The sequence below is a fragment of the Macrotis lagotis genome, chromosome 1 (genome assembly GCF_037893015.1).
Source record: "Macrotis lagotis isolate mMagLag1 chromosome 1, bilby.v1.9.chrom.fasta, whole genome shotgun sequence".
NCBI lineage: Eukaryota > Metazoa > Chordata > Mammalia > Peramelemorphia > Peramelidae > Macrotis > Macrotis lagotis.
The window spans coordinates 425846255-425871292 of record NC_133658.1 but is presented as its reverse complement, the minus strand read 5'-3'; the positions used below and the strand labels follow the sequence as shown (position 1 = coordinate 425871292).

At 37.3% G+C, this 25038-nt stretch overlaps 1 protein-coding gene and 1 pseudogene across 3 annotated transcripts in view; one reads left to right on the top strand and one right to left on the bottom strand.

The window, feature by feature from the left end:
* The first annotated feature begins 2394 nt into the window (after positions 1-2394).
* On the top strand, positions 2395-3804 carry LOC141506370 (adenosylhomocysteinase pseudogene; annotated as a pseudogene).
* A 2300-nt stretch (positions 3805-6104) lies between these two features.
* WDR25 (WD repeat domain 25) overlaps positions 6105-25038 on the bottom strand; it is a 304935-nt gene continuing 286001 nt past the window's right edge. For all 3 annotated transcript variants that reach the window (XM_074213087.1, XM_074213088.1, XM_074213089.1), the window contains exons 5-7: positions 12306-12476; positions 9996-10136; positions 6105-6331 (exon numbers count right to left, since the gene is read on the bottom strand). In XM_074213087.1, the coding sequence (XP_074069188.1) occupies positions 6110-6331; positions 9996-10136; positions 12306-12476 (534 nt within the window). In that variant the 3' untranslated portion in view covers positions 6105-6109. The remainder of the gene's footprint in view (positions 6332-9995; positions 10137-12305; positions 12477-25038) is intronic.

Here is a 25038-nt window from a genome sequence, read left to right as displayed (position 1 = left end):
TGTCTATGTTAATAGCAAGCTGCTCCGAACATATCTCAGGCATCCAATCATCCTATTTAACTTCAGTGTTTGCTCTCCAGAATTAAAAAGGGGAGGAAAGGAGGAGGGATGGGAGATGACAAGGTAGAAGCAGCTTTATACACCATGTGCATTTTAATGTGGTTCAAGACCCTTAGAAGTCTTATGGGGGAGAGAGGAGGGAGAAAACTTCAAGATCATCTTGACCAATTCTTTTTTATGGATGAAGAGACTTAGATCCAGAAAAGCAAAAGTAATAATTGATCCCAGGTTTTCAGAATCCAAATCTGAGATCCTTTTTTAAATGTAAAGCCTCTCCAGAGTGTAAGGGCTGGAAGAATATTAGAGATCATCTAGCTCCTTTTAAATAAGAGAAAATCAGGGCCAAGAGAAGGGAAATAATTTGCCTATGGTCACACAGTCATCATCCTAAAGCTCAATTTTGATCAAATTTAGACTTTAAGATTAGAAGATTTTATTCTATTAGTTACCCAGAAGTAGAATGGTCACTTTATGAGTCAATGGCTTCCCCTAGAGAATATAAAGCAAAGGCTGAATGGCTACTTGTCCCATGGGTTGTTATTATTTTTTAGGTATATGTTTGAGCAGGTTACCCTCCAACTCTGAAATTCTGGGATTCTGTGAATCTATGAAACAAATTCAAGATAAGAACACCAATTAGGAAACTATTACTTTCAGGAAATAGCTTCCAATAGCCTAGAAAAGGACTCCAATTTAGGTCTAACTTTAAAAAAAATCAAAGAATCTAATAGCTGAAAAGGACCTCCAAAAATATCTAATCCTGAATAGAAGTCCCTTCTATAATACCCAGTTTCTACCTGAATGAAGAGACATTAACATGAAGTAATGAATGAATGAATGACTACTTATAGAAGAGATAATACAGTTGATCAGAGGCTATCTCTACACCTAATGCTCCAAATATGATCACATGGAAAATGTTCCAAGAAATCAGAGCAAAACATTTCCTATTGGATGGTATGGGCTTTCCCAGAGGTAGCAAGCAGCTAGAGAGAATTTTTTGCAGCTAGTAACATATCTCCCACAATCATTAGATGTCACAAAACCCAAACAGACACAAGAGGAGAGAAGATTAATGCCTGCAGCACAACTTCCAATTATAGGCATTTCCCATCAGTAATAATGTCACAGTCCTCTGGGCAGACCTTGCTCTAGTAAAGACAAGTGGGGTTTTCTTGCTGATAGATATTATCTTCTGACCCAGAATCGTGGATTCAATTATTCAGTTCAACAAACACTGACTCCAACCCTACTATGTGTCTAGCATCGTGTTGCATGTTTGGAAGAAGGTGGTTAGAGGAGAGAGGTATACACTGAAGTCTGATTTAAGCTATGATAAGTGCAGAGTAGAGACTTCCACAAAGCACTCTAGAAAAAATGTGAGGGAAGCATTGTTCTTGGGGGCAGGACCAGGAAAGAGTTGGTTCTTGAAAGGTACTTTAAAGGAAGAGAAAGATTGCATTGGATAGAAATTGAATTCAATTTAACACACATTTTATTAAGCACATACTATGTTCCAGTCTCTGTATGAGGTGCTAGTAAAACAAAAATATACCCAGGTACAGAATATACACTAACTAATTTGGGGAGAGGGGTGTTGGAGAGGGGCAGCATTAACAATTGGAAGGAAAAAGGAAAGACCTTCAATAATAATAGTAGTGGAAAAACGTTTACCAAGAATGTATCATACATAATGAGGGGAAGGAGTAGAGTTAAGGAAAATTAACTAAATCTGGAAAGATAGATGGGAGTTAGATTGAAAAAGATTTTAAATGCTAAACAGAGAATTCTATATTTTATCCTAGGGGCAACAGGAAGCCATTGATGCTTCACGAGCAGAACAGCAACATGGTCAATTCATAGGAATGTCACTTTAGCAACTATGGAGAGCATAAATTGGAAAGGGGAAAGACTGGAGGTGGGAAGACCATTTAAAAAATTAAGAAAGGATGATCTGAATAAAGGTAGTAGTTGTCTGAGTGGAGAGAAAAAGATAGGAAGATTTATAGAGAAGAGGAATAGAAAGTATTTCTGGCAAGGGTATAACTTGAGTGAATGTACAAATGATGGGAGGCGACAGCACAAGATCAGGAAACATTCTTGAAGAAAGTTAGATCACAGTCATATTGTGGAGGGCCTTAAAATGCAGGCTAAGAAAACTTCTAATCTTTTCCAAAAGGATATCTTTAGTAAAGATATCCTTTTTTGATCAAAACTTTTGTTGCAAATGAGTGATACAGTGAGGCCAATGTATTAAGATCATTTTGGTCCCTCCGACTACTGCCCGCCGCCCGCCTTGGCCTCCCTGTGGCCTCAGCACCCCCATCCCCGAAGTCTCCGCGCCCTGGTCTTTGCTAAGTGATCACATTAAGGGATTACAGAGGAGGCTGTAACATGGCTGACAAACTGCCCTACAAAGTCGCTGACATTAGCTGGCCACCTGGGGATGCAAGGCCCTGGACATAGAGAATGAGATGCCTGGCCTGATGAAACTTCGAGAGATGTATTCCACCACCAAACCCCTGAAGGGTGCCCGGATTGCTGGCTGCCTCCACATGACAATAGAGACAGCTGTTCTTATTGAGACACTGGTGGCCCTGGGAGCCAAGGTACAGTGGTCCAGTTGCAACATTTTCTCTACTCAGGACCATGCAGCAGCTGCTATTGCCAAAACTGGCATTCCTGTGCACGCTTGGAAGGGAGAGACTGATGAGGAATATCTCTGGTGCATTGAACAGACCCTCTTTTTCAAGAATGGGCAGCCCCTCAACACGATCCTGGATGATGGTGGGGACCTCACCAACCTTGTGCACACCAAATACCCTGATCTCCTGAAGGGTATTAGAGGCATCTCAGAGGAAACCACCACAGGCATCCACAATCTATACAAGATGAAGGCCAATGGAGTTCTGAAAGTGCCAGCCATTGATGTGAATGATTCTGTTACCAAGAGCAAGTTTGACAACCTGTATGGCTGCCATGAGTCCCTCATTGATGGCATTAAACAAGCGACAGATGTGGTGATTGCAGGCAAGGTGGCTGTGGTGGCAGGTTATGGTGATGTGGGGCTTTGGTGCCCGAGTCATCATCACAGAGATAGACACCATCAATGCACTGAAGGCCTCCATGGAGGGCTTTGAAGTGACTACCATGGATGAGGCCTGCAAAGAGGGAAACATCTTTGTCACTACTACAAGATGCGTAGACATCATCTTGGGCAGGCATTTTGAGCAAATGAAGGATGATGCCATAGTATGTAACATTGGCCACTTTGACGTGGAAATAGATGTGAAGTGGCTGAATCAAAATGCTGTGGATAAGGTGAATGTGAATCCTCAGGTAGACCGTTACAAGTTGAAGAATGGATGGTGGATCATCCTGCTGGCAGAGGGTCATCTTGTCAACCTGGGCTGTGCTATGTCATCCCAGTTTTGTTATGAGCAATTCCTTCAGCAACCAGGTGTTGGCCCAGATTGAGCTGTGGACCCACCTAGACAAATACCCTGTGGGAGTGCACTTCCTCCCCAAGAAGTTGGATGAAGCTGTGGCTGAGGCCCACCTTGGCAAATTGAATGTGAAGCTAACTAAACTGAAGGAGAAACAGTCCCAGTACCTGGGCCTGCCCTGAGAGGGCCCCTTCAAACCTGACCACTATCGGTACTGAGCATTGGTGCAAAGACTCCCAGTGACCAACCATGTTTTCTTGCCTCTCCAGCCTCTCCTGTACAGAATAAATAAATGGTATCCAAGATCTTTTAGCAAATGTGAGAAAGATGGAAGGGGGAAAGGGGCATGGAAGGAAGGAGATTCACCAAAGAGATATTATAAGACTTCACAGGAAAAAGTCATGAAGTTCCAAACTGAGATTTTCTGTTGGCTTATTATATTCATATTATGTATTTTTCCTTGCCATTTTCCCCCTAAATCCATGTGCTCTTCTGTATGTGCTACTACCCCATTTCTTTATTTTCATCACAAGTACATTAGAAGGAACTCTGGACCTACAATCTACTACTTAATGATTTTGGGCAAGTCACTTAACCTAGGTCTTAGCTTCACTCTATAAAATGATTGAATAGATAACTTCTAAGGTCCCTTACAGATCTAAATTCCATTGTCCTATATATGAGAGACAATATGGATAATATAGGTTGGGGGGGGCAGAGAAAGAAAGAGGGGAGGGTAGATGAATCTTGGAAAATCCAGGTTCAAATCTTGTAAGTGTGGGCCAGTCACTTGTAAAATCATAAAATTTCAAAGTTATAAGATATCTTAGAAGACATCTAGTTCCAATATTGTCCAAATCTTAAATCCCCTTAGCAACATCTCCAACAATTAGTCATCAAGAATCTGCCTGAAGATGTCCAGGTAGAGGAAATGCAATACCTCCTGATGGAACCTAGGCCACTTATTCCATATATCTGAGCCTTAGCTTCCTTATTTAAAATTACAAGGTAATGAAATCTCTGCTTTTAGTCTCATAGGCAGGTGTACAGCCAGATGAGACACTGCATATAAAAGTCCTTAGTGAAATGATCAATCCCAGTACATTTCCCTTTACTTACCTTTAGATATTTAGGTGACTATTCTTTTTTTTGGTGGGTAGAGAGATTTGCAAGGCAATGGGGTTAAGTACTTGCCCAAAGTCATGCCAAGTAATTATTAAATGTCTGAGGTCCTCCTCACTCTAGGTCCAGTGCTTGATACACTGTGCCATCTAGCTGCCCCTTGGTGACTATTCCTGACACTTGGACATTTGTTGCTGAAATCATTGATAAGTGGCCAGACCAATGTTTCCAAGTTGAGAGATAATCTATACCAATCTCTTCATTTTAAAAAATATTTAAGTATTTATTTCTTTTTTATTTAATAGTATCTTTGAGGATATGGAGCTTTAAATTAGTTTTATATCTTTTGTTTTATATCATTTTATTTTTAAAATATAACTGTTTACCTAACCCTTCCCCAATCCAGCAAGTCATTCTCTTGAAACCTTAAAAAAAATAAAACAGAAAAACATCCAATTAATACATCAACCATTCTTGATAACATATGTGACATTCCCCAATCAATCAATAAATCAGCACCTAGTTTAATTCCCAAGCCCTGTGCTAAGTGCAAGAAGTACAAAAATAAAGAATGAAATAATTGATCCTCCCAAAGAAACAACATCCAAATGGAAAATTAATTAATACCCATAATCATTCACCTTTGCAAATAAGAGAGGTAGATGTATTTTATTGAACTTTCTTTAAAGCCAGTCCTCAATTATAAATAAGGAAACCAGGACCCAATGATGTGAAATAACTTCTCTAAGGTCAAGTAAGTAATAAATAATCAAATAATGATGATGATTTAAGCTCACCTAAGTAATAAATAACAGTCAGGACTGGAACCCAGGTACATTGACTCCCATATGCAGTGCTCTTCCCATGACATCATTTCAATTGCAGGCATTTCCTTCCCTGCCTCATTATTGTTGACTAAATTATTACCATAATAATAATAATATTAGATCTAACTTCCATATTCATAATTCACATAACCAGAATCTAGTCATTCAGATAAGTATAATTGTGAAGATCTACATTTTATAAATTAAGATACTCAGATCGAACATATTCTACAATATGTCATCTTTATTTGTCCCATACACACACACCCCTGTCATCTTCCTATCTGAACATCTTGGTTTCCTTTTCCAGAAAAATCTTCTTCCTTAGCAGACTCAATTTGTATACCTCTCACAAGAACAAAATTCTTGGGAACAAGGACCAAGGACATATCAGATGCTAAAATAAATGGCTGTTGAATCGCACTGAAATGACTTGTCCAAGGTGTATGGCTAGTAAGTGGCATAGCTGGAATTCAATCCATATCTTCTGACTCCAAGTCCAGTATTTTTTAATAAGCATCAATAAATATTTATTCATTAATTATTCATAAATAAAGAAAGCAAAAATAAAAACCTTATATACAGCATCAGTCCCATGAGACGTGGACATCTTTTAAAAAAAAATCACACACACATACACACACAGGTCTCCCTTTACTGCCAGACTTTAATCTTCCCACTCCAATCACACGTTGCTAGAACAGAGGGAAGAACTGGGTGAAATGTAGCACCAACACATGCACGACTATGGGCAGAAAAAGTACAAATAATCCTTGAGTTGTGATAATTGTAGAAAAAGACACTGCCATCAGCGCTGCCAGTCACTAAAACTGCCCCATCCGGAGAACACTCACAGGCTACAGCATAGCCTTCTACCTGCATGGGTGGGAAAGAAAGGAGAATGTAAGCTAGCAAGGAATACAATGAAATATAAGGTGAGAAACAGCAAGATCTGGTGCAAAATACTTTGGTTTTATAATCCTTAGAACAGCTTGCATTTAAAGGGATTGAAGGTATACAAAGTACATTATAAATGATTAAAACACTCCGATGATGATGATGATGATGATAATAATAATAATAATAGTTTTAACTTCCATATAGCTCAGGAAACTGAGGTTAAGTGACATGCCCAATGTTAAACCACTATTAAGTATCTTGACCAGATTTGAACTCAGTTCAGTTCTTCCTGACTCCAGGACCAGTGCTCTAACCACTGTGATAGAAGATCTGTGTCAAATCTGACATACTCTCTGTATGATCTAAAATGGGTCATTTAATCTCATGAATGGGCAGCAACAGTATATGGAAATACTATTCTGACCAATGTCATGTTTTTTTTTTAATTACTGATGTTGTATGTAATTTTTTGGTAATTCTCAATGTACTCAACTCCACTGAATTCTCTTATAAGATGATCAATGTAATTTTACAACATTATTGATATATTAAATCCAAACTTTATTTAACATCTAAAAATGATTTTGTAACTTTGTTCAGTCATTGTCTGAGATGTGAATTGTACATTTGCTGATAGCCAAAATTAAGACTCGAACCCTTGTGATATTAACTCCCTTAAGTATCAGTCTATTTACCATCCCGTTTATAATATTGTTGCAGGGAATAAACTGTCTCTGACAAACAGATACCATGACATAGTTGGAAGAGTAACTAATTTTAAGTCAGATGATTTGATTTAAGTTCTGGCTCTGCCATGCTATTTTGTATGGCTCTGGACAAGACCTCCATAAAACTTCAGTTTCCTGATCTGTAATGGGAATAAGTAATATTACAAGTAGCATCATAGAGCAAATGGACCTGAGAGATTATGTATCCTTGAATTGATTACTACCTTCATTATATTAGGGCCTATAAAGAATGTGTTTACTATTTCTGCCTTTTTATACTTATTTGCAGTATCTCTGTGTCTAGTACAGTCAATTTTTATAAAAGTTCCAAGTGGTGCTGAGGAATTTGTATATAATTTAGGAGTCCCATTTAGAAGATGCTATAAGTTTTTCTGCTCTAGTTTCTCCTACAATTCATTCAATTCTATATTTTCCCTTTTGTTAATCTTTCTGTTATATTAGCCTAAAACTTAGAGAAGGACATTAAAATCTGGCGACACTATGATTCTACTGTTAGCTTTCTTGTAATTCAATATTATCTAAATCAGTTTATATAGATTTAGTGTCCTACCAATCAAATTACCAAAGGATTATTTTGTAGGCATAGAAAAAATAAACAAAATTCATCTGGAAATTTAATCTCAAGGGGAATAATGAGAAATGAAAAAATAATGAAAAAAAAGTGTTAAGGGGACCTTAGCAGTAGCATATTTCAAACTATTACTAAGCAATGGACAGCTGATACTAGTTTAAAAAATAAAAACACTGAACAGTGTGACAAACTAGGGACTCAAAAACAAGTATGACAAAAATCAGTATGACAAACTAGGGAACTTAAAAACATCTTAGTATAGTGTTCAAATACAAAAGCAAGTAACACCAGCTTCTATGGTAAAGATGCACCATTTGTCAAAAGCTATTGGGAAAAGTGGAAAGCAACTCAGTAGAAATTAGGTTTATACTAAAATATTATACTATATACCCAAAAGAGCTGTAAAATTATACAAGATTATGACATTTAAAAAATTAGAGGAGGGCGGCTAGGTGGTGCAGTGAATAAAGCACCGGCCCTGGAGTCAGGAGTACCTGGGTTCAAATCCAATCTCAGACACTTAATAATTACCTAGCTGTGTGGCCTTGGCCAAGCCACTTAACCCCATTTGGCTTGAAAAAACCTAAAAAAATTAGAGATAATTAGAGATAAAGGAATAGTTTTTGACAAACGAGATGAAATAAATCACAGAAGATAAAATGGATAATTTTGATTGTAAAATTGAGGTTTTTCCACAAAGTCAATGTAGTTTGAATTAGAGGGGAAATAGCAAAAAAATATTTATGCAACAAATTTCTCTAAAAAAGGTCTAATATTTCATATACACACATATGAATATGGAATTGATATAAATACATAACAAGAGCAATCTATCTGCCAATAAAGGATGTGCATAAGGATATGAATCTATAACAGATGATAGATCACAAAAAGTCATATAAAAATATTAAAAATCATTGAGAAGAAATGCAAAGTAAAACAATTCTAAGATTTTCCCTCATCAGATTAACAAAGATGAGTGAGAAAATGATAATTATTAGAGGAAACATGGAAAGACAGGAATATTTAGAGGCTTTAATCTATAAATGCTATTTCCTACTCTTTTGTGATCTATACCTTTATTATGGTATATGGTATAAGATTTTGTTATGAACCTAATTTCCAATGCACTTCTGGTAGAGCAAAGATGTGATTCAATTAATCTTGAAAAGCAATTTGAAACCATATCCAAAAAAATCACTGATTCTTTGCCTCAGTGCCACTAGGAGGCATACTGTAAAACTAAAATAGTATTTTTACATACAGTACCTCATTGCACAATAAACCTGAAAGGTAATTACTATTATTATGCCCATTTCATAAATAAGAACTGAAACTAATGGAGGTTTGCCAACTTGTTCCAGTATCACATAAGTAGTGTTTGAGGTAAGATTCCAACTCAGTTCTTCCTATCTCCAAACAGCATTCTCATTTACTAAGTCACCAAAGAGAGAAAGGAACCACATGAAAAAATATTTATAGCAGCACTTTCTGTTACAGCAAAGACCTAGAAACAAAGTGGGTGTCCATCAATTAAGAAATAACTAAACAAATTGTGGCTTCTGAATATAATGGAATATTATTTTGTCAAAAGAAATAATAAAAGGGACAAACTGGGAAATAGGGAAAATTTGTATGTACTGAGACAGAAGGAAGAGAGTAGCAAGAGATCAATTTATGCAATGATTACAGCATTGTAAAGATTTAAGAACCTGGATCAATGTATGAATAATTAGGATTGCAAAAGTTTTAATAAACTATGTTTTTCACTTCATAGCAGAGATGGCATGGCCTGTAGGTACTAAGTGAATTGCATATTCAGACACAACCAATGAATGAATTTGTTTTGTTTGACTACATTTAATTATTACAAGGGAAGACTTTCATTTTTGGCAAGAAAAGAGGAAGAGTTGTTAAGAAATGGTAAGGTATAGTAATAATGATACAAAAAAATTCAAAGAAACATTTAGAAAATATATAGAGAAAACCAGGATGACATTCAAAGAGGGCACTGAAAGAGGGGCAGTATTGTGTTAAAATCTTACATATATTTTTAAAAAGAACTATATGTAGCAGATTCAATTTTCCATAATTCTCTTTTTCTGTTCTTTGTATGTGGAAATGTTCATGTTTACTAATGTTAACCAATTTTATATTTTTTAAAAAAAAATATGGGAAAAGAAAACCCATAATTAAGTCGGTGACTTTGTGAGCTTCAATGTAAGTCATCCTAATTAGGATGAATTATGAAACCTAAGTTCTTTGAGAAAGTGATTCAGATGGTTCACTGAGGCAAATAAAGGAAGAAATGAATAAATACCTTGTGTCCTTCATAACGTTTCTTTTTATTGATTCGGTATGGCCTCAGAGCTGAAAATAATGCCATATAGTTTCCATTAGTCTGGGCCACAAAAACAGATTCTTTTGGGTGGAGAGTCAGGCTAGGACAGGTAAACCGCTCCTAAAAATTATAGGAACAGAAAAAAAAGTGTTTAATACTGTTTGCAGATCACACAGTTCAGCACATCCTAAGGTAATGCCTTATATGTCAAATGTTTTCTGTGACTCCTGTTAATGCAGCTAAACTGTGAGCTCCCTGAAGTCAAGAGCTAGATCTGTCTCCCATAATACTAAGCATAAAAGTTGGCAGGCAAATAGCAGATACATAACAAATATCTCCTTAAGCAACATTCAACACCAAGAGTACTGTCCTTGAAGTTCAAGACTTAGTTGAGCCTCTTAATTAGCTAAGTGATCTCAGACACTGTCATATAACCTCAATTTCTCCATTGGTAAAATGAGGATACTAAAACTTGCACAATCTCAGAGTAAGAATTACTTCATAAATCACATGCATTATCATTATAACTCATGAACGAAGCATTTTACAGATTGCGTGGCTCACCCATTATCTCACTTTGATAAGCATATCAAGCAATGAATATGAGATAATATGCATTGTTCTCATCTTAAAGATGAAGAAACTGAGGTTCAATGTGGGGAAGGACATAGAACTATTAGAGGTAGATTTCAAACCCAAGTCTTCCATGTGCCTTTTGCTCCCTTCCCACTACATGCTATCCTTCAGGCCACTTCCATGGGGATGTATGTCACATTTTGGACTTGAGTTGGCTAAGTGACCTCTAAACCAGTCTACCAGTTAGTAAGCAAGACTTGGGTGATCCAAGACTTGGGTGATCCAAGACTTGGGTGATCCAAGTTGCATACCTCAAAATCCTTGAAACAAAAATCATTAAAAAATATTTTCGGGGGGGGGGGGGCAGCTAGATGGTGCAGTGGATAGAGCACCAGCCCTGGAGTCAGGTGTACCTGAGTTCAAATCCAGCCTCAGACACTTAATAATTACCTAGCTGTGTGGCCTTGGGCAAGCCACTTAATCCCATTGTCTAGCAAAAACTAAATATATATATTCTTATCATGGAAAGACACAAATGGCTGCAAAGTAAACAACACTAAGAAAACAATACATAATACATAATGACTACAACAACATAAATGCAAAGAAACACAAAACAGCAGGATATGAATGTTACAAATTACAAAAAATAAACTTGGTCCTAAAGAAATATAGGAAGATACTTTTGTCTGAACTTTTGCATAAATATGGGGAAAGGAAAAGAGATAGGGAAGGTTGAGGAACATGAGAGAACATTACATATAAGATCAGTTGTTTTTTGATGTTCTGATCTGTTTTGTAGATTTTCTTGTTCTCTTTTTAAAAAATATTTGCCATAAAGTTTTAAAATAATTATTTGTTATAACTCTTTGGGGGGAAGGGAGAGCATATAGGAGATGTTAAAACAAAATATAATAAAAGTCTATTTTTTCAGTCTTTGCTTCAGTTGTTCTTACATGCAAAAAGTCCTTCCATCTTTATCTTTTGATATTTACTTTTCCTTCAAAATCCAGCTCAAATGCCATCTTCTCCATGATGCTTTCCCTGATCATTCCCTCTTCTAGCTTGAAGTGAGTTCCCATTCAGCTGATCTCATAATATTTCATCACTCCTCTTATCACATCTAATTATCGTAATCTAATTTTCATTACACTTATCTCATTTCCTCAACTGGCCTATGTTATTTATCCTAAAATCACAGCCCAACACTAATACAATGCACCAAATCCAATATGAGTTTAATAAATATTTATTTTATGAATAAATTCATAAATATAAAGTTAATTGAAAAGCTTGTTCTCATTCTTAGCTTGCATCCACTCATCAAACATTTTAATAGCCTCTGCAGTGTGCAATGAGCTATAATTCAGTGAAGGGAAGGCAAAATTTAGATAAAGGCTCCTCAATCTCGAAGTCTAGTAGCAGGGTATGATGCACACAAAAATATAATGATAGATAATAAATGAACTTAAGGTAGTAGGTACTATATAAGACCTAAGAAGAAAGTTTATTCCCAAATGAGAGTTATAGGAAAAGGATAACATTTGAATTGGGCTTTGGGGGACTGAAAAGAATTACAAAGGCAGAGAGAAAATAAGGAAAAATTCCAAGTGTAAGAAACCATGTAAAACAAAATGCAGAGTCAAAAGAGCCCTAAAGTCACGTATGGGAGAATCAAACTCTCCCAAGATAAAAAATGCCCATGTGACTTACATGAAAGATCTGATTAGAGACCTTGGCAGCACTGTGGAAGTCCCACGCGATAATAGTGCGATCAGCAGAATCACGGCTTACAGAGTCTGTGCTACTCAAGAACTCCTTTCCATCACGAAGAAATAGGATATCCAAGGTTTGTTGGACTGAAGCTTTGTAAACTTTGATTACCTATAAAATAACACATACAAGTTACATACAGGTTTCTAGAGAGGAGAGGATACTAGACAGAAATTCTATGAAGAGCATCTGTTAAGTGTGCTAGCAACTCCCCCTCCCCATCCTCTAATTATAACAGAATTCCATTTTCATGTGGCATCTTGAATGTATTCATCCCTCATCATCCATATCTTGCCAAGATCTGTAGATTTTTCCTTCCAAAATACCTCCTGCTTCAGTCTCCTCTTTACCATTCCCACCATCACCATCCTAACTCAGACCCTCATCACTTCTTATTGGGGCTATGCCAATTACATCTTTTTTAAAGTTTTTTTGCAAGGAAGTGGGGTTAAGTGGCTTGCCCAAGGCCACACAGCTACATAATTATTAAGTGTCTAAGGCCAGATTTGAACCCAGGAACTCCTGACTCCAGGGCCAGTGCTCTATCCATTGCACCTAGCCACACCTATGCCAATTACATCTTAACAGATGATGACTTCCATTCCATGCACCCTCTAGTCCCTCATACATATTTATACAACTTAATCTCTATTTTATTCATTTATAGTCATCAATTCCCATACCTCAGAAAATATTTGTGTGATTTTGATACTTTACTCAGAAATTTTTATTTATTTAGAAATTGCATCTCTATGTGTTCATGCATGGTGCATCTCTATGTGTTCATGCATGGTATATGTTGAGCTGAATGAGATAACCTGTAAAAATCCCTTCCAATATTGAAATTTTATGAACTGTGGTCAATGGTAAGCAGAATCAGTTTCCATAGTAGCTAGATGATAAAATTTGCAAATCATAATTAGAAAAATATTTCAATGATTTTTAAAGATTTCTTCTAATGCTTACAATGCTGGTACATCTCTTATATGTCCTCTTCTTTCTTCTGTCACTACCACCCCCCTACCTCAAGAACTTATGATGTCACAATTAGAGTATCCAGTTGGCTTCCCTTGCCTTGAGTCTCTACCCCACAAAGTCTGTCTTCAACTTAGCCATCAAAATGATCTTCCCAAATAAAGTACAGGTCACCTTCCATTCCATACAATCAAATCCAATGGCTCCCTATTTCCTCCAGAATCAAAATATGAAATCCTCTCTTTGTTTTTGCTTTTGGGGAATTTTTATGAGAGTTTTATTGGTTAAGTGACTTTTCCAGGCTCACAAGTTCTCTTTGGAATTAAAAAGTCTCTTCATAATATGATGTCTTGGGGCAGCTAGGTGGTGTAGTCGATAGAGCACTAGCCCTGGAATCAGGAGGACCTGAGTTCAAATCTTACCTCAGACACTTAAAAATTACCTAGCTGTGACCTTGGGCAAGTAACTTAATCTCACTGCCTTGCTATAAAACCAAAACAACAAAAAAAAACCATAACCTGACATCTTCCTGTCTTTTCAGTCTTGAATATTACTTCTCTTCTTGTACTCTGATACAGTGATGTTGGTCTCCTTTCTGTTCATCAAATAGCCATCAAATAATATGCCATCTCCCATCTCTGCACATTTTCACTGACTATCCCCCACATGCCTGGAGCTCTCTCTCCCTTTATCTTCAATTTCTGTATTCCCTAGCTGCTTTCTTTAAGTCTCAGCTAAAGTCTCACTTTTCACAAGAAATTTTTTCAAGAAGTCTTTAACCTTAGTGCCTTCTAAGGTAATCTCCAATCTATTGTGTATATATCTCAGTTATAAATAATTGTTTGCATGGAATTTCTCCCATTCGATTATAAGCTCCTTGAAGACCATCTTTTACACATTGTCTAGCACACAGTAAATGCATAATAAAGGATTCTTGATTTGTTGAACATTTTAGAAATGTTCTTTTGACTTTTATCCCCCAAAATTATGGTCACTAATCTTATAACAGCAAAGACCTAGACACAAAGACAACATTCATCAAATGAAAATGGCTAAACAAGTTGGAACACACAAGGCAATTGAACATCACTGGAAGAAAAGATAAATATGAAGAATGCAATACAAGAGGTTTAGATAAATTAATGCAAAATAAAATAACAAAAACCAGGAAAATAATATACACCATGATTTCAACAATGTAAATGTAAAGAATAACAAATAAAAAAACAAACAAAATTCAATGTCATTAAATTATAATGATCAATGCATGGTTTTAAAGAAAAGATATGTAATGCACTTCACTTTCTTTGCAGAAGTAAGAGATCCTGAGAGTTAAACATTTCAAATAATGTTTAATGGGTTAGTTGAATGGGTTAGTTAATTGGACAATGAATGGGTTAGTTTTGCAAAACTGTTGTTACTTTCTCATTTTTATTCTTTGTTCTTAGAAATGGCTTCTCTGGAAGGTTAGGGCCAAGGGATAGGACTCTGCTAGTAAATGTAGGTGTTATAAAAATAAAAGATACCCATAAAGCATTTTAAAAAGAAATGATTTTTAGCAAATAAAGGATATTTGGTATATTGCCATCAGAGAGCACAAATTTCTACAAAAGAATGAGCACCACTTTAATAATAATAAAAGTAAACAAAAAATAATTTTTGTTTCTTGTTTCTATTCCCATGAGAAATCAATAGATGACAAATCCCACTAGGCACCAATAAGCAGCAGAACTATCTGGGAAAAGGTTTATAGTACAGACCACTTGTTTGGCATTTTTTCTCCTCATAAGATAAAATCCCAGGCAGAGGTGCCTGCCAGCTTCCTCTTTATACAATTCTGTGATTCTTCCCATTTGCTAATTTAATTTGGCTGTTAGCAAACACCCTGACAGGAGGGGCATTGGCACTGTTCTGTTAATGAGGTGCTGATGGCAAACTTCTCAGAGGGATGGAATCAGAAGAGCTGAGTTAAGTGAACCATTGGAATAGTAGTGCTCTTGGGGACAGAATCATTTACCTCCAGTTTACCATTTCTGTATCATTATGTGGAAATTAATAATCTGGAGATTATATAGAATAGTTTACCATTTAGCTGTTACTTTAAACATGAGATCTTTGTCTACTGACCAAGAAGGGGACAAATTGCTTTGAGATTCTTAATTTTTTAGACTCCCTTTAGCAATTTGGTGAAGCCTCTAGACTCCTCAAATTAACATTTTAAGTGTCTAAAATAAAATATACAGTATCACAAAAGAAATTAATGAAATATCACTCTCACTTTTTTGTTAAGATCTCCTGTACTACAGAACTGAATCATATTAATCTTGACCTTTTCATTGTAAATGAAACCAATATACCAAAGGAAGTTGCAACACAATAAAAGAATAATTCACAGATTCCCTATAGAAGGCAAACAAAGAAGGCAGAGCAGGTTTTATCATATGCCCCAAAGGCATCATTTCATAGGACACTTGATCACTTCAGATTACAGTGTTTATGACAGGCATTTCAGAAAGACCACTATGAAGATAATTGGAGATTACAACATTGGTAATCGACACAGGGTGCAGAGGATAAGTGGAGCAATTCTATGAAGAACTGGATAAAAAGCTGAAAATTAAGCTGGTTACTTGCATGAGAAACAAGAGGCAAAAGTTTATGGCTTACATATATCATTAATAATTTATTCAAAAATAGTTTGGAAGGTGCTAAACACACGTGCCAAGAAAAAGCATCATGAAAAAATAAGTTGATTATATTTTAGAGGAATCAATCACTTGTCATACCATTTGGAGTGTCATTTCAAATTTTCAATTTATGTTCATTCACACTACTAGTTTTTTAGAAAAAAAGATAAAAATCAATACAAATAAGAATAAAGGACAAAATAAGAGGAAGATATCAAATAACTCAATCTGATTTAATTAAACAAACTATTAAAGTAGAAAAATGGATAAAAGGATAGATAGCAATATAGACTTGACATCATTTTCTAAAGAACCAAAATAAATTGACAAAACAACAAGAACAACAAAATAGCCTAGACACCACATCATCCATGAAACATGATCTTATTAAATGGAAAGATAGAGAAGCAATATAGGTAAGAAACATTTTCTGGGTCCAGAGAGATATAATAGGTTTTCATCCACTTGCTAATAAGGGCTACTCAAATAAAAAAAAACAGCAGAAATTAAGAAAGAATTCCCACAAAAATAGAAAATAAAGCAATTATTCTAGGTATGCTCCTTTGGTGACTGTTTCAAATTCAATAGACACTTGAAGTGGCTAGTGATTGCAAAGCCTTATTCTGGATACTGAGGAAAAGATACATCATTTGCATAAGACACAGTCCATACAAGGTAATCCATTTAACAAACATTTAGTAATGATTTACTATATAGAGAGAGTTCTATATATAGTACAAGGTGCTAAGGAAGATACAAAGATCTAATCAGAAATAGTTCATATCCTCAAAAAGGTCATAGAACACAGCAAAATGCTTAGCAGACGCGGGACAGCTAGGTGGTGCAATGGATAGAGCACCGGCCCTGGAGTCAGGAGTCCCTGAGTTCAAATCTGGCCTCAGACACTTAATAATTACCTAGCTGTGTGGCCTTGGCCAAGCCACTTAACCCCATCGCCTTGCAAAAACCTAAAAAACAAAAGTGCTTGGCAAACTCCCTCTTCATAGAGCTCAGAGACTAGTAAACATTCTGCTCTGTTTCCAAAACTGAACTCACAACCTAAGTTAATTCTGCGGCCAAGGGGTAATGTTCAGCAGGTTACTTTCAGTACCTCTTGCTCCAAGCCTTCACCATAGGGACTTTTCTTAGAACAGAAAAAGATGGAAAGATTATAATCACCTTTGCCTATAATCCCTGCTACTGGAGAAGGTGAGGATGGTGGATCACTTGAGCAACTGAGTTCTGAATTTGAGCAGACCTAATGTCAGTCAGTTGTCAAAACTATGTCTGGGGGGTGGAGCCAAGATGGCGACAAGAAAGGATCATGTCTTAGGCGCTCTCTCATAAAACTCATAAACTAAGGACTCTAACTAAACTTTCAAGAGACAGAATCCACAGAGGGACTCAGTGAAACAGTTCTCCTACTCAAGGTAATCTGGAAAAGAGTGGAAAGGCTCTGCTCCCCCAGGGTTGGAGGGGCAGCCTCCCGGAGGCAGCCCCAGGGCGCTGGGAGCCCCAGCTCACAGCAGTAGGGGAATCTCCTGACCTATGCCCCAGGAGCACCAGGCACAAATTGGGGGAACAGCGGGGAACCACTCAGGGCACAGATCCAGGAAACAAAAGCAGGCGGAGCCTGTAAGCAGGAGCCTCCAGGGCATGAGCCCATTGAACCTAGGGAGGGGAGTGAAGAAAGAGACTGCAGAGCTTTGTCCTCTGCCCCTGGAACAGGACTCTGGGGCTCTGACCAAATTCAGATACTGATTGCAGTCTAGGCCCCCCCAAAGAACAGCAGGGGCCCCCCCATAGAACAGCAGGGGCCCCCTCCACCTCAGCCCCGTGACAGGGGGGCGCATATGGTCATTCACAGACCAGAAGGGAGGACAGAGCCTCACATACTGAGACCCTTGTGAGAGTGTCCCAAAAGCTCAAGAAGCACCCCGAAACCAGGTTTAGCCTGGGAAAATGAGCAAGCACGGAAAAAAGAGGAACACCATTGAGAAATATTTTGCAAATGAGCCCAAGAAGGATCAAAATACTCAGTCTGAAGATGAGGAAGCACAAGCTCCTGCATCTAAAGACTCCAAGAAAAACAGAAATTGGGCTCAGGCTATGACAGAGCTCAAAAAAAGACTTTGAAAATCAAATGAGGGAGTTAGAATAAAAACCTGGGAAAAGAAATGAGAGAGATGCAGGACAAACATGAAAATGAAGTCAGCAGCCTAGTCAAGGAAATCCAAAAAAATGCTGAAGAAAATAGCATGCTAAAAACCAGCTTAGGTCAAATGGATAAAACAGTTCAAAAAGTTATGGAAGAGAAGAATGCATTAAAAAGAAAAATTGGCCAGATGAAAAAAGAGATAAGAAAACTCTCTGAGGAGAACAAATCCTTCAGACAAAGAATAGAATTCAGGGAGATAGATGAATTTACCAGAATTCAGGAATCAATACTTCAAAACCAAAAAAATGAAAAATTAGAAGAAAATGTGAAATATCTCATTGAAAAAACAACTGATATGGAAAACAGACTTAGGAAAGATAATTTAAAAATTATTGGAATACCTGAAAGTCATGATCAGGAAAAGAGCCTTGACATCATTTTCAAAGAATTACTACAGGAAAATTGCCCTGATATTCTAGAAGCAGAGGGCAAAATAGAAATGGAGAGAATCCACCGATTCCCCGCCCCCCCCCCCCCCGAGAAAGAGATCCCAAAAAACCAACCCCTAGGAATATTATAGCCAAGTTCCAGAACTCCCAAGTCAAAGAGAAAATATTATAAGCAGCCAGAAGGACACAGTTCAAATATTGTAGAGCTGCAGTCAGGATCACACAGGACTTAGCAGCAACTACATTGGAAGCTCGTAGGGCTTGGAATATAATATACCGGAAGGCAAAAGAGCTTAGAATGCAGCCAAGAATCAACTACCCAGCAAGGCTGAATGTCCTCTTCCAGGGAAAAAGATGGACTTTCAATGAACCAGGGGAATTTCAAATGTCCCTGTTGGAATGGCCAGAGCTGAACAGAAGGTTTGATCTTCAGATACAGGACTCAGGGGAAGCATAGAGATTGGAGGAGAAGGGGAAAATATGAGGGACTTAATGAGGATAAACTACATGTATTCCTGTATAGAAAAATAAGGATAAACTACATGTATTCCTGTATAGAAAAATGACATTGATAATACTCATATGAACCTTCTCAGTTAATAGAGCAGGTAGAGGGAGCTTTTATAGTTGAATCACAGGAGAAAGCAGAATTCAAAGATAAAATATGGTGTAAAAATGGAGTTGATAGAAAAAAAAGGGAAATGTAATGGGAGAAAGAAAAAGGAGAAGGGAAATAGGCCAAGATATTTCACATAATAAGATTTTTTTTATTACAATGAGCTATTGCAATGATATGGAAAGGGGGAGGTAAGGGGGAATGAGGGAAACTTCGCTCTCATCAGAGGTGGCTAGGAGAGGAAACAGCATATATACTCAGTGGGGTATAGGCATCTGGAATAAGAAGGAGAGAGAGGAGACAGGGGGAATGGGGGGATGTGAGAGATGGAGAAGAGGATGGACCATGGGGGGAGAGTGGTCAGTTATAACACATTTTCTTTTTTACTTCTTGCAAGGGGCTGGGATTGGATGGCCTGTCCTGGACCATAGGACCAGGTGGATGCTGGGCCTAAGAGGTGGTATGGGGGCTCAAGGCCTCTTGGCCCCAGAGCTGGGGATCTGTCTGCTGTGCCACTCAGCTACCCTACAGCAGAGTCAGAGTGAAAGGAGAGAGAAAATATAGTACATGGTAGTGGAGAAATATGAAAGGAGGGAGTTGCGATCAGCAATGGCAATGGTGGAAAAATATGGAAGTAACTTTTGCCATGGACATATCATAAAGAATGTGATCCACCCGTGACAGAGATGTTGATGTTGGAACAAAGACTCAAGCACATTTTTTGTTATTCTTATTTTTTGGGGGGTGCAGGGCAAATGGGGCTAGGTGGCCTGCCTGGGGCCACATAGCAGGGTGACTGTTGGGTGTCTGAGGCCAGATTTGGACCCAGGTGCTCCTGGCTCTAGGGGCCAATGCTCTGTCTGCCACCCAGCCACCCCTACTATTATTACTATTTTATTTTACTTTGGGTCTTTTCTTTTTTGGTTTTTGCAGTGCAGTGGGGTTTGGGTGGCTTGCATGTCACATGGCTGGATGATTGTTGGGTGTACAGGGCCAGATATGGGCTCAGGTGCTCGTGGCTCCAGGGCTGGTGCTCTGTCCATTGTGCCACCTGGCCATACCTAAAATTATTACTATTATATTTTTTAATTTTAATTTTTTCTCTCCCCTTTACTTTATTGCTCAAGCAAGTCTATATTTATGGGGGGAGGGGTATTTCATTTACTCTTAAACAAGAATATTTTATTAATGTAAAAAAACCATTATTTGTACAAAATGAGAATAAATATTAAATAAATAAAAAGAAAAAACTATATCTGGTACAAATACTGTAGCTCCTGGGAGAGTAGAGCCCCCAGGCTATCTAAGGAGAGATGAATTGGTCCAGATTGGAAAAAGTTTAAACTTTCTATGTTGAATGAGACTGGGAGGAGGAGGAGGAGTGGTAGAAGTTGAAGGAAAAGAAGGAGATGAAGAAAGGAAGAGAGAGAAGAGAGAGAGAAGAAAGGAAAAGGAGGAGAGAGAAGGCAGAGAGAGGGAGGGATGAGCAGGCCTTCTTGATGTAATCAATCTCCAAAGTTTAGCTGAGACTACACATCACAAGCACAAGTATACTGCCATCAGTGATTCAGACAGTAGAGAAGATTAATGAGATGCCTAACTAGAGGCAAGAGAACTTAATCTGAAGTCAGAACTGAAATTGAATTTTCTACTTACTACCTATATGAGCTTGTACAAGTCACTTCAATCCTCTTGGCCTCAATTTCTCCATATATAAAATACAAAAGAACAATAACAAGTAGGTTAAGATAGATGGTCTCTAAGATCCCTTCGAAGACTAAACCTATGGGACAAGTTCCCTTCAAGTTCTGAAATGAAATATTTATATATTTAAATTAACTAAACAAAGGTTCACTAAAGAGACTATTATAAGGAATGGAGTACATTCAGTACTGGAAGAAATTCAAAAATAAAAAAATATATAGTGGAAAAAAAGAATATTTTTCAATAGGAAGAAGAATATTTTAGAGACAGGATATGAATGCCTAACAAAGAACAAGAACCAATACATTGAATGGAAGACAAAAAGAAAAAGAAGGAAAAGAGTACTTCACCTTGATATTCTTAGTAGTGAAAGTAGGAGTTTGAGAGACCAGTTCAAGAAAATATCTTATAGAGAAGAGCTAAGTCAATCTATAGTTTAATCCTCCCACATACTTTTTAAATGGAAATCAAAAAGTATAGACTCCAGTGAGTGATTGATTCTCAGAGAAATTCTAAAACACATAAATGGAATGGTTTGTGAAAAACAGAGAAGCAGTGATTATTCATTAAGACCAGGCCACAGAAAGGCTGAGTAGCTAAAAGTCTTAGAGGCAACTTGATGGCTCAGTGAAATAGAGTACAAGATCTGACATCAGAAGACCTGAGTTCAAATCAGACTTATGTGACTCACTAGCTATGTGACTCTGAACTATGTGACTTAAACCTCTGTTTGCTTTAATCTATTGGGAGAAGGAAATGGCAAACTCTTCCAGTAGCTTTGCTAAGAAAATTTCATGGATGGTATGATGTACAGAATTCCCAAGAGGTGAACACTACTGAACAATAGCAAAATTAGACTCCTGTCATACCTATTTGAAATCTTCCTCTGGAGATGTTTTTAAAAGGGACAACAATACATTAATTTTTCAAATTATTTGATAGGCAACATGACACAGGAGATAGGAACTGCCTTAGAGTCAGGAAAACCCAGGTTTGATTCCTATTTCTGAACAAGTCAGCCTCTCAGTTCTCTCCAAACAAGTCTAAAGCAGGTGACAATCTGCATTGGTAGAGCAAGTTTTCTCACTGGAAGTTTTCTAGATCAATAAAATCATAGTTAAAAATATTATACTGATGCTCTGCCTGTCTTTACTGCGGTTTTACAGTGCTCAATGACATAGGAAAGACCTATATCTAAAAGGCCAAGATCTTTCAATTTATTCAGACTAGACCAGAAGTTCTACTTCCTAAACATGAGGCCACTGAGTTCCTGGAATAGGCAGTGAGATTATGTCCTTGCATAACTTTCCCCTCACTTTAATCATTATAATGTACATCATCATTCACTTGATGTCCTGGTCTTCTTTGATTATGAAGGATGACAAAAAAAGTCTGGTTCCAAAATAGCAACAACAACAACAACAACAACAAAACAGATCATACAGACTAACTTCATTTTCTTTTTGACATGATAACAACTTTAGTAAATCAGAGAAATATTATAGATAATTGTATACTTAGATTTTAAGGAAGAATTTGAAAAAGTCTCTTGAGCTTCTTATTGAGAACACTCAATGAACCCTATGATTCATGGAGCTATATCAGCTGGTACTCAGTATAGTTAAATGGATTCAAAACTGAAAGACTAGACCAAAGAATGACCATTAATGGATTCTTGTGGAGGCTCTAGGGATCTAGGTCCTGTATTTTTAGCAGTAACTTAGATGAAGCTAAAGACAGAATGCTCATGAAATTTATATATGAGACAAAAGCTAGTAGAAGCAGCTTACAGGATGAATGATGAGAAGTAAAAGCACAAACAGAGCACTAGACTACGAGTCAGAAAGATCAGGGTACAAAGGTAGTATGGTTCCTGCCATGTGATAGGGCCAATTAAAACCCTTCTCTTGCAGGATTGTTGCAAAGATTAAATGAAAAGCATTTTGTAGATCATAAAATGTTCTATGTGTGAGTTACAATTATTTTTAATAATGATGATTGTTGGGATCCAAAAGGATCTCACCAAATCAGAACAAAAGCTTAAACTGAATTAGATAAGATTTAAGAGTGATAAGTTCAGTTCGACATCTGAATCAACTTCACAACAATACAATGGGTAGGCATGGCTAGACAATGTCAAATGAAAAGATTTGTGGCTCCAAAGAAGTCCACAGACTGACTTGGCAGCCAAAAAAAGCATTAAAGATTGATGGACCACATTGAGAAACAAAATGTGGGGTGGCTCTGTCCTAGACCACAGCATATTTGAAACACTGTATTCAGTTCTAGGTGCCATATTTTAGAAAGACAGACTAGTTGAAACACATTCTGAAGAAGGTCAACAGAAGGATGAGAAGACTGGAGATTTCATATTAGAAAGGGATCAAATGAAGGAATTAGGGATGTTTAACCTGGAGAAGAGAAGACATTGGGGACACAGACAAAGGTAAATAGCTAATTGTTTGGCCACATGTGGAAAGCACAGAAGAGAGAGAGATTCAGTAAAGAAAAACTCGCAGGCAATTAGACTGGAATGGATTGCCTCACTTTAGGACTTCCAGCACCAGTCAGATGACCAGTCATTTGTCAGGAATTCTGTAGAAGGAACTCAGGTTAGGATTGGAAGTGAAGGCCTCCAAAGACCCTTCCAACTCAGAAGTAATGATCCTGAATAAATAAATAGCCTCTCCAACAGTTCCAAATATAAGCAACATAGCAAAATAAAAGACTCAAACATCACGCGTATGCCATGTTCACTGGGAAGTTATTTTTGTTTACCAATATCTCTCATAATGCTAAAAAATCAACTAATTCAAGACCCTCCCCTTACAAATGAGGAAACTGAGTCCCAGGGAGAAGAAATTATATACCCAGATTCATATGGAGTTGGGTCTTAAAATCAAATATTCTGCTTCCAAACCCAGCTTCTCAAACCTGACATTTGAGGTTATCAACTATCTCCAAGCAACATCTCTACTGGGAGGGGCGGGCAGGGGGAGGGGAATCAGGAAAGATCTCAGGGTGCTTAGATCTTTCCTGTTCCCTCTAGGCAGTTGTTGGTGCTAACTCTCCTGTACCAAAGTTACTATTCAAATATTTTACACTTTCTTAACTGTGTACATAGGTTTCCCTAACTAGGTCCTCTGAAAGAGACTTACTTGTTTTTGTTTCCACCATGCTTTGGATAACATGTGTGTTAACAATAAGTGCTTGTTAAATTAAATTTCTGGCCTCATTTCATATGATATCATGTTCTTAGACCACTTAGTACACCTCTCTACCATTCACACACAACCATCTGTCAGAGTTGAAATGGAATTACTCCACATCTTGCTACTGACATTCTTTCCTGCCTTCCAGGCTGAGTATAGGCATTACCTCTTCCATGGAGCCTTCCTTGCTCTTCCTCATCTTCCTCGGACTATTGTTTCACTTTCCAACTTCTATTATTTTTATATTTATACATGTATTATAACTATAACAGAGTGTAAACCCTTGAGGGCAGGAATCATACTACCTTTGTACCAGGCATCAGTCATCTTTGTATCACCACTTTGTATCATCAAAGAAGCACAATCAATGCTTGCCAAACAAATGGATAAATGTCAGGGGAAATGGTGGCAGAGGTACATGTCCAGAAGCAAGTGACCAAGTGAAGCTTCAAAACCAACCAATAGAGCAGGATGAATTTATTAGGATCCCCAGCTACAGTAAATTTGCTACTGTAATAATATGCATAGAATTATTATAGAACTTTAGTGACTTGCTCAAGATTACACAAAAAATAGCTGAGTCTGGACTCAATCACATGGTTATTCTGAACCTAAAAACACCTGTCCCTTTTAGAATGTTATCTGCTAAAACTAACAATAAAACATTTTATAAAATACTTAACTATTACTAATAAGAATAATAAATTTAGCTGATATATATTAATTACTAATTTCAAACTTGTGTCTCCGTCTTACCCAGGTTAGCCTCTCACAAACCCAACCCTAGTGGGTAGTCCAACCCTAGTATTAATCAATACAAAAGCTTTAATTTGTTCATTTTTCCAACCCTGAACTGATTCACCTCTCCTTTA